Here is a 10,387-nt window from a genome sequence, read left to right on the forward strand (position 1 = left end):
ATCCCCTTATCTTTATTCTGACCGGTTATGGCTTTGTCAGGCTTTCTCTACCTCTCCACCCATCCATCCATCTCTCTCTCCCTCGTCCCTGCCCATCCAGATTTCACTCCAACAAATGGACACTATGAGGAAGAATGGGGTATGGATTGGAGGAATTGGATTTGAAAGGCAAAGTGTCTGAGGACAGCATTACTGTAGTGTGTGTGTGTTGTGTGTGGGTACATTTGTGTTTGTGTGCGTGTGTTTGTGTTTGTGTGTGCGTGCGTGCGTGTGTGTGTTGAGACTGTCGAGTTGACTGTTTTCTGTGAGGCTGCCGGCCATCCGGACAGCTCTTCTCAACGGCACATTAAAGATTAATAGCTACTATAAATACTCTCTGTTATAATGTACTCTGGCCATACGTCATGTCTGAGATACTGTACAAGCAGTTTAAAGAAGGCAGAAATGAACAAAACCACAGAAGCCCTAAAATATGACCATTATGTTCCAAATAGCACCTTATTCCCTACAAAGTGCAACTCTTTTGACAAGGGCCCACAGAGCTCTGGTTAAAACTGCATCCCATTTCTGTGACCAGGATGTGATCAGACAACCTTATAGACACAGTTGAAGTCGGAAGTTTACATTCACTTAAGTTGGAGTCATAAAAACTTGTTTCTCAACCACTCCACAAATGTTCTTGTTAACAAACTATAGTTTTGGCAAGTCAGTTAGGACATCTACTTTGTGCATGACACAAGTCATTTTGCCAACAATTGTTTGCAGATTATTTCACTTATAATTCACTGCATCACAATTCCAGTGGGTCCAGAAAATTATGTCATGGCTTTAGAAGCTTCTGATAGACTAATTGACATCATTTCAGTCAATTGGAGGTGTACCTGTGGATATATTTCAAGGCCTACCTTCAAACTCAGTGCCTCTTTGCTTGACAAAGATTAACATACTTTGGTGCGATAAGTGCAAATCAATCCCAGAATAACAGCAAAGGACCTTGTGAAGATGCTGGAGGAAACAGGTACAAAAGTATCTATATCCACAGTAAAAACCAGTCTTATATCGACATAACCTGAAAGGCCGCTCAGCAAGGAAGAAGACACTGCTCCAAAACCGCCATAAAAAAAAGCCAGACTACGGTTTGCAACTGCACATGGGGACAAGATCGTACTTTTTGGAGAAATGTCCTCTGGTCTGATGAAACAAAAATAGAACTGTTTGGCCATAATGACCATTGTTATGTTTGGAGGAAAAGGGGGAGGCTTGCAAGCCGAAGAACACCATCCCAACCATGAAGCACGGGAGTGGCAGCATCATGTTGTGGGGGTGCTTTGCTGCAGAAGGGACTGGTGCACTTCACAAAATTGATGACATCACGAGGCAGGAAAATTATGTGGATATATTGAAGCAACATCTCAAGACATCAGTCAGGAAGTTAAAGCATGGTTGCAAATGGGTCTTCCAAATGGACAATGACCCCAAACATAATTCCAAAGTTGTGGCAAAATGGATTTAAGGACAACAAAGTCAAGGTATTGGAGTGGCCATCACAAAGCCCTGACCTCAATGCAATAGAAAATGTGTGGGCAGAACTGAAAAGGCGTGTGCGAGCAAGGAGACCTACAAACCTGACTCACTTACACCAGCTCTGTCAAGAGGAATGGGCCAAAATTCACCCAACTTATTGTGGGAAGCTTGTGGAAGGCTACCCAAAACGTTTGACCCAAGTCAAACAATTTAGAGGCAATGCTACCAAATACTAATTGAGTGAATGTACATTTCTGACCCACTGGGAATGTGATGAAAGAAGTAAAAGCTGAAATAAATAATTCTCTCCACTATTATTCTGACATTTCACATTCTTAAAATAAAGTGGTTATCCTAACTGACCTAAAACAGGGAATTTCTACTAGGATTAACTGTTGGGAATTGTAAAAAAAAAAGAGTTTAAATGTATTTGGCTATGGTGTATGTAAACTTCCAACTTCAGCTGTACAGTAAATGCAATAACCTACCTTATGAACCCAGACTGAGATTGAAAAGATTGAAACGTTGGGCCTGGGGTGTTCAACACTAGCTGTGTCACATACAGTGACTTCCTAGCCTGCACATCATCATGGCGCGGGTAACACTTTATTTTACAGTCCTGTGTCACCTGGGTACATTTGGCACCAAACAGAAGAAAACAAATTGCAACAGGACAGGATGACCTGCATCTGTCCAATATGAAACGTTGCAAAACGTTGCCCTAATGAACATGACCCTGATATTTCCCTGGTATTTAGTCAGTCATTTTGCCGTGTCTCTTACCTGCAGACTTGGGCGTGAACTTGTCTCTGTTAGCAGCACACACAGCCAGCAGCCTGTAGCCTAGGTCCAGGTCAAAGCCTTGTTGGGCTGCCACACGACTCACCACCTAGAGGGAGGAAAGGGATGGAGGAGAGGGAGGGGAAAGAGGGAGGGAGAGCAAGAGACACAGATGAAGAGGGGAAGAAAGAGAGGGGGGGGGGAATAAAGAGAGAGGGTAAGATATAGAAGGGAGACGGGAGAGAGAAAGAGAGAGAACAATCGATAAGTAACTAGAACACTACTCAGTGAGCAACCACAGAATTATCCACACAGCAAGTAACTACCTGCAACATATTCAGGGGTATTTGTGTTGAAGCCAATCAAAACTGTTACTATTTGAGCTTTTGAATATTTCAGATCTAAGAGAGAGCAGTGGGACAGGTAAGGTACATCCCAAAATGGCACCCTATTCCCTATATAGTGAACTACTTTTCACTACAATATGTTTGTTTCATGTCTGCCATTTATCATGAAAGCACGATAGAAAGTACCTCGACTCTCCTTAGCAAACAGTTATAATCCTATGCCTGCTAAACTAGGAAATGCTTGTGTCCCACTAACCTCCTAACCCCGATGTTCTGTTATCGAATAATGTGATATTTGGCTCTGGGTTCCCAGAATGAGATTATGCTGGAACAGGTTTATGAGGTGAACCAGGATGTAAAAAGTCTTGCTGAATCTATTGTAGCACACAGACGGGAAATTAAAAGATCAGCAGGAACATTGTTTGAGCATCTGTTAAAAACTACAGTCATCAGATGATTCAGTAAACTCACAGATGTAGTTGTCCGACTGCTGCCGTAGTCTCGGATATACCAGACCTTGGAGCATTGTAAGTTAGGAACAGCACAAGTTATGGGGCGGATGTCGGCTCCTCTCTGACATTTCGAAAGGGAGAAAAAAATTTGGGGAGACAGACAACTCCCAACAAATGACGAGTTTGGGTTGTCGGGGCTTGAAATGCGGGCAGGATTTTGTGCTGATGTGTAGCGAGGAGCAACAAGCGGATACGCCAGTGATGTTACCGGGTGACATGCTTCCCATTTCCGACTCGTCCCCTGTGTCTCAACTGCTGGAACTTCTACATACGGTTAAGCTGGAGCTCCACTGCCGGAAGCAACCCGTCTGTAGAGAGACTACAGCTTCCGCATCACCGCTGTCCTAGAAAAAACACTGTCCTAAGATGTGTTCAGAAGGCTCGATCTGAGCAAAGCTCGGCACAGATTTGCTAACCTTGATCATCTACTCAACCTATAGACTGAGTAATGTTTAGATTATTATTTTAAACAGTGGAAACTAGAGCAAAAAAAAGTCATCCTAAACCAACACTTGTACTTGACCCAGCTTTAAGAAGCTTTAAAGGTGACTTCCAGAATGACGAGTATGTCCATTTACACTACACATGCTACACACTACACTACACACTAGGCCTACAGATGCTATCCCTTCAGTTTAAGACAACATTCAGAAATTCTGTAAAAAAAACAACGTCTCTCTCTATTTGTGCTCTTCCTCCCCGGGAAGACCTGCACGCTCTAAGACTTCTCCGTCACAGTGTGGCCTGCATCCTACCAGAGTGCAAGGAACCTTGGCGTGACCCTGGCAAACAGCCTGTCGTTCTCTGCAAACATCAAAACAGTGACTCGCTCCTGCAGGTTCATGCTCTACTATCGCTCCACTTTTCCTGCACATTGGAAATATGGTATTGGAACTGACCCTGGATATAAACCGAACAAGAATATTAACACAGCATGTAAAGTGTTGGTCCCATGTTTCATGAGCTGAAATAAAAGACCCCAGAAATGTTCCATACGCACAAAAACCGTATTTCTTTCAAAAACAAATCACTAATTTGTTTACATCCCTGTTAGTGAGCATTTCTCCTTTGTCAAAATAATCCATCCATCTGACAGGTGTAGCATATCAAGAAGATGATTAAACAGCAGGATCATTACACAGGTGCATCTTGTGCTGCGGACAATAAAAGGCCACTCTAAAATGTTTAGTCTTGTCACACAACACAATGCCACAGATGTCTCAAGTTTTGAGGGTGCGCGCAATTGGTTTGCTGACTGCAGGAATGTCCAACAGAGCTGTTGCCAGATAATTGAATGTTAATTTCTCTAGCATAAGCCACCTCCAACGTTGTTTTAGAGCAGTGGTTCCCAAACTTTTTATAGTCCCGTAGCCCTTCAGAAATTCAACCTCCAGTTGCCTACCCTCTTTAGCACCACGGTCATGGCACTCTCAATTTATTTTTTTTTTGTCATCATTGTAAGCCTGCCACACACACCCTATACAATACATTTATTAAACATAACATAACGAGTGCGCTGAGAGTCAGGAAGCAAGTTTAGGGAGTGAAAAGATTGAATGAATAAATAAACAAGAAACACGAACAGCGCGCCGACATGAAACAGGAACAGAGAGCAGGTAACCAAGGAGGTGATGGAGTCCAGGTGAGTGTCATTATGTGCCTAACACTGGTGACAGGTGTGCGCCCTAACGAACAGCCTGGTGACCTAGAGGCCGGAGAGAGAGCACACGTGACACATAAGAATGTGAGTTTTTGTCACAACTCGGCTCGTGGGAAGTGACAAAGAGCTCTTATGGGAATATAATAATAATAATATAATAATACTCAATCATTTAGCTCTTTATTTAGCCATCTTACATATAAAACGTTATTTGTTCATCAAAAATGGTTTATAACTCACCACAGGTTAATGAGAATGGTGTGCTTTTATAGGATGCACATAACTCTGCAATGTTGGGTTGTATTGGAGAGTCTCCTTATAATTTTCCACATACAGTCTGTGCCTGTACTTAGTTTTCATGCTAGTGAGGGCTGAGAATCCACTCTCACATAGGTACGTGGTTTGCAAGGGCATCAGTGTCTTAACAACGCGATTTGCCAAGGCAGGATACTCTGAGCGCAGCCCAATCCATAAAGGCAGTGGCTTCTGATTAAATTCAATTTTCAAAAAACCGCTAGTTGCAATTTGGATGAGGCTCTCTTGTTCAGATATCGGTAAGTGGATTGGAGGCAGGGAATGAAAGGGATAACAAATCCAGTTGTTTATGTCGTCCGTTTCGGGAAAGCACCTGCGTAATTGCGCACCCAACTCACTCAGGTGCTTCGCTATATCACATTTGACATTGTCTGTCAGCTTGAGTTCATTTGCACACAAAAAAATCATACCATGATGGAAAGACCTGTGTGTTGGCCTTGTTAATGCAGAGACAAGAGTTCCAACTTCTTAATCATAGCCTCAGTTTTGTCCCGCACATTGAATACAGTTGAGGAGAGTCCCTGTAATCCTAGATTCAGATCATTGAGGTGAGAAAAAACATCACCCAGATAGGCCAGTCGTGTGAGAAACTAGTCATCATGCAAGCAGTTAGACAAGTGAAAATGATGGTCAGTAAAGAAAACTTTAAGCTCGTCTCTTAATTCAAAACAACGTGACAATACTTTACCCCTTAATAACCAGCGCACTTCTTTATTTTGTAAAAGCTTTAAATGGTCACTGCCCATATCATTGCATATTGCAGAAAATACACGAGAGTTCAGGGGCCTTACTTTAACAAAGTTAACCATTTTCACTGTAGTGTCCAAAACGTCTTTCAAGCTGTCAGGCATTCCTATGGCAGCAAGAGCCTCTCGTTGGATGCTGCAGTGTACCCAAGTGGCGTCGGGAGCAACTGCTTGCGCGCAAATTACCACTCCACTATGTCTCCCTGTCATGGCTTTTGCGCCACCAGTAGAGATACCAACACATCTTGAACACCAAAGTTTGATGTCACAAAGCTGTCCAGTACTTTAAAAAATATCCTCTCCTGTTGTCCTGGTTTCCAGTGTTTGCAGAAGATGATGTCTTCCTTAATTCACCCCCCATAAACCTAACGGACATATAACAGGAGCTGTGCCAGGCCCGCCGCGTCTGTTGACTCATCCAGCTGTAACACATAGAATTTACTGCCTTGTATGCGAAGCAGTAATTGCTTCAAAACATCTCTTGCCATGTCGCTGATGTGTCGTGAAACAGTGTTGTTTGATGAAGGCATTGTCTGCATAGTTATTTTTGCCCTTTTCCCTCAGCATTGTCCCAGACATATCCGGGCATATCAGGAAGAATGTAGTCCTCCACAATAGTATGGGGCTTACCTGTCCTAGCCACTCGGTAGCTCACCATATAAGACGCTTCTAGCCCCTTCTTATTAATGGTATCTATTGCTATGTCTTACTACTCGAAAGTCATCTTAATTCTCACTCAAAAAACTCCTGCAGCGTATTTTTCAAACTGGTATGTTTTGAATCTAAATGTCTACACAAGAGTGAAGGTTTCATTGAGTTGTGAGATAGTACTTTTGCACATATAACACACTGTGGCTGAGGAAAGGCACTACTCCCAATATAAGTGAACCTCAAATCAATGTCGTTCTCATCATATTTGGGGCGGCAGGTAGCCTAGTGGTTAGCGCGTTGGACTAGTAACCGAAAGGTTGCAAGATCGAATCCCTAAGCCGACAAGGTAAAAATCTCTCATTCTTTCACTGAACAAGGCAGTTAACCCACTGTTCCTAGGCCGTCATTGAAAATAAGAATTTGTTCTTAACCTGTTTGGGATAGGGCGCAACATTTTCCTGTTTGGATGAAAAGCGTGCCCAGCGTAAACTGCCTGCTACTCAGTCCCAGTTGCTAATATATGCATATTATTAGTAGATTTGGATAGAAAACACTCTGAAGTGTCTAAAACTGTTTGAATGATGTCTGTGAGTATAACAGAACTCATATGGCAGGCGAAAACCTGAGAAAAATCCAACCAGGAAGTGGGAAATCTGAGGTTTGTAGTTATTCAATTCTTGGCCTATCGAATACACAGTGTCTATGGGGTCAAATTGCACTTCCAATGGCTTCCACTAGATGTCAACAGTCTTTAGAACCTTGTTTGATGCTTCTACTGTGAAGGAGGGGGGAATGAGGGCTCTTTGAGTCAGTGGTCTGGCAGAGTGGCATGAGCTCGTGACGCGCGTTCACAAGAGAGTTAGCTTGAGTTCCATTGCATTTCTGAAGACAAAGGAATTCTCCGGTTGGAACATTATTGAAGATTTATGTTAAAAACATCCTACAGATTGATTCTATACTTCGTTTGACATGTTTCTACGAACTGTAACGGACCTTTTTGACTTGTCGTCTGCTCCTAGTGATTGCACGTCATGAATTTGGATTACTGGGCTGAACACGTTAACAAAAAGGAGGTATTTGGACATAAAGATGGACTTTATCGAACAAATCAAACATTTATTGTGGAACTGGGATTCCTGGGAGTGCATTCTGATGAAGATCATAAAAGGTAAGTTCATTTTTATAATGCTATTTCTGACTTCTGTTGACTCCAATATGGCGTTTATCTGTTTGGCTTGATTTGTTGTCTGAGCGCCATACTCAGATTATTGCATGGTTTGCTTTTTCCGTTAAGTTTTTTGGAAATCTGACACAGCGGTTGCATTAAGGAGAAGTATATCTTTAATTATGTGAATAACAGTTGTATCTTTTATGAATGTTTATTATGAGTATTTCTGTAAATTGATGTGGCTCTCTGCAAAATCACCGGATGTTTTGGAAGCAAAACATTACTGAACGTAACGCGCCAATGTAAACAGATTTTTGGATATAAATATGCACTTTATCGAACAAAACATACATGTATTGTGTAACATGATGTCCTTTGAGTGTCATCTGATGAAGATCATCAAAGGTTAGTGATTCATTTTATCTATATTTCTGCTTTTTGTGACTCCTCTCTTTGGCTGGAAAAATGGCTGTGTGTGTTTTTGTGACTTGGTTTTGACCTAACATAATCATATGTTGTGCTTTTGCTGTAAAGCCTTTTTGAAATCGGACACGATGGGTAGATTAACCTGTTATGGCTGCAATCCCGATACCGGGATCGATATGACAACTACCAGTGAAAATAGAGGGAGCCAAAATTCAAACCACAGAAATCTCATAATTACAATTCCTAAAACATACATGTGTCATATATCATTTTAAATCTATTTTCGTTGTTAATCCCACCAAAGTGTCCGATTTCAAATAGGCTTTTCAGCGAAAGCACTACAAACGATTATGTTAGGTTTCCACCAAACCACAATAAGCACAGCCATTTTCCAACAAAATATAGCATTCAGAAAAACCAGAAATAAAGATAAAATAAATCACTAACCTTGAATTATCTTCATCAGATGACACTCATAGGACTTCATGTTACACAATACATGCATGTTTGTTTGATAAAGTTCATATTTATATTTAAAAAATCGGAGTTTACATTGGCGCGTTAGATTCACCAGTAAAATATCAAGTGATTTATATAATAATATATGCCATTTAGCAGACGCTTTTATCCAAAGCGACTTACAGTCATGTGTGCATCATTCAAAAACCCACTACCCTCAAGTGATTGAGCTACACAGGACCCCATTGCATAGCCACATCATTCAACAGAAATACTCATCATAAATGTAGATGATAATATAGTTATACACATGGAATTATAGATATACCTCTCCTTAATGCAACCGCTGTGTCAGATTTTTATTTTTTAATTTACGGAAAAAGAAATGCATGCAATAATCTGAGACGGCGCTCAATTTAAAAACACCACAGCCACAAAGATGGCGTCAACATAAACAAGAAACTACATGATAAATATTCCCTTACCTTTGATGATCTACATCAGAAAGCACTCCAGGAATTCCAGGTCCACAATGTGTTTGTTTTGTTCTAAAATGTCCGTTATTTGTGTCCAAAAACCTTTTTTTTAGAGCATTTGGTATACATATCCAAACGCGAAATCTGGTCAGCGTTATATCGGACAAAAACTTCAAAAAGTGATATTACCGGTTGAAGAAACATTTCAAACTAAGTACAGAATCAATCATTAGGATATTTTTAACATTTAGCTTCAATAAAGTTCCAACCGGAGTATTCCTTCTAGTCTTCGTGAGCCATGGAACGCAAGTGGGTACCATGAGGAAAAAGCACAATCACAAAATGGCTGCTTGATGGACAGCTGATATATTCTGCTCTCATTCACTCCCACAACAACATAGAAGCCTCATTATAATATCTATTGAAGGTTGACATCTAGTGGAACCCCTAGGCAGTGCAACATCATTCATATCTCAAGGGGATTTCATTGGGGACATACAAAGCCCAGATATCTCACTTCCTGTTTTGATTTCTTCTCAGGTTTTTGCTTGTCATATGAGTTCTGTTATACTCACAGACATCATTCAAACATTTTTAGAAACTTTAGAGTGTTTTCTATCCAACACTAATAATAATATGCATATATTAGCAACTGAGACTGAGGAGTAGGCCGTTTACATTGGGAACCTTATTCATCCAAGCTACTCAATACTGCCCCCCAGCCATAAAAATTTAACAAGAAGTTTATCTTTCATTTGGTGTATTGTACTTGTTAATGTATGAAAGTTACATATTTCCCAAAACTATTTTTCAATTTAGCGAGCTGCCTTTTCAGTGGAATGTCGTCGACTAACCGTAAGAAGTTTTAACTGACTTGCCTAGTTAAATAAAGGTATAATAAAACAATATTTGCACCTCTTCGAATGTTTTCTGATCCACACCCATACCTTTTTTTAACGTTCAGTATCTGTGACCAACAGATATATCTGTATTCCCAGTCATGTGAAATCCATAGATTAGAACCTAATGAATTTATTTAAATTGACTGATTTCCGTATATGAACTGTAACTCAATAAAATATTTGAAATTGATGTTGCGTATATATTTTTGTTCAGTACTTTCTCATGTTCTTATTATTTCTTATTTTATTTATCGTGTTTTTGATCTACCTTATGTTCTTTTTTTAGTTTTGAATTGATATTGATTACTGCATTGTTGGGTTTAGAGCAAGAAAGGCATTTCACTGTAATAGTGCACGTGACATTAACATTTTAATCTCCCATCTGGACTACTGCAATTTGCTGATGGTTTGTGCCATCAAA

General features: G+C 40.5%; 1 protein-coding gene across 1 annotated transcript in view; it reads right to left on the reverse strand.

The window, feature by feature from the left end:
* LOC124038337 (zinc finger MIZ domain-containing protein 1-like) overlaps nucleotides 1–10,387 on the reverse strand; it is a 236,863-nt gene that overhangs the window by 39,815 nt on the left and 186,661 nt on the right. Inside the window, 1 exon segment of the mRNA XM_046354100.1 lies at nucleotides 2,308–2,413. Within this exon segment, the coding sequence (XP_046210056.1) occupies nucleotides 2,308–2,413 (106 nt within the window).

This window comes from Oncorhynchus gorbuscha, linkage group LG06, assembly GCF_021184085.1.
Source record: "Oncorhynchus gorbuscha isolate QuinsamMale2020 ecotype Even-year linkage group LG06, OgorEven_v1.0, whole genome shotgun sequence".
NCBI lineage: Eukaryota > Metazoa > Chordata > Actinopteri > Salmoniformes > Salmonidae > Oncorhynchus > Oncorhynchus gorbuscha.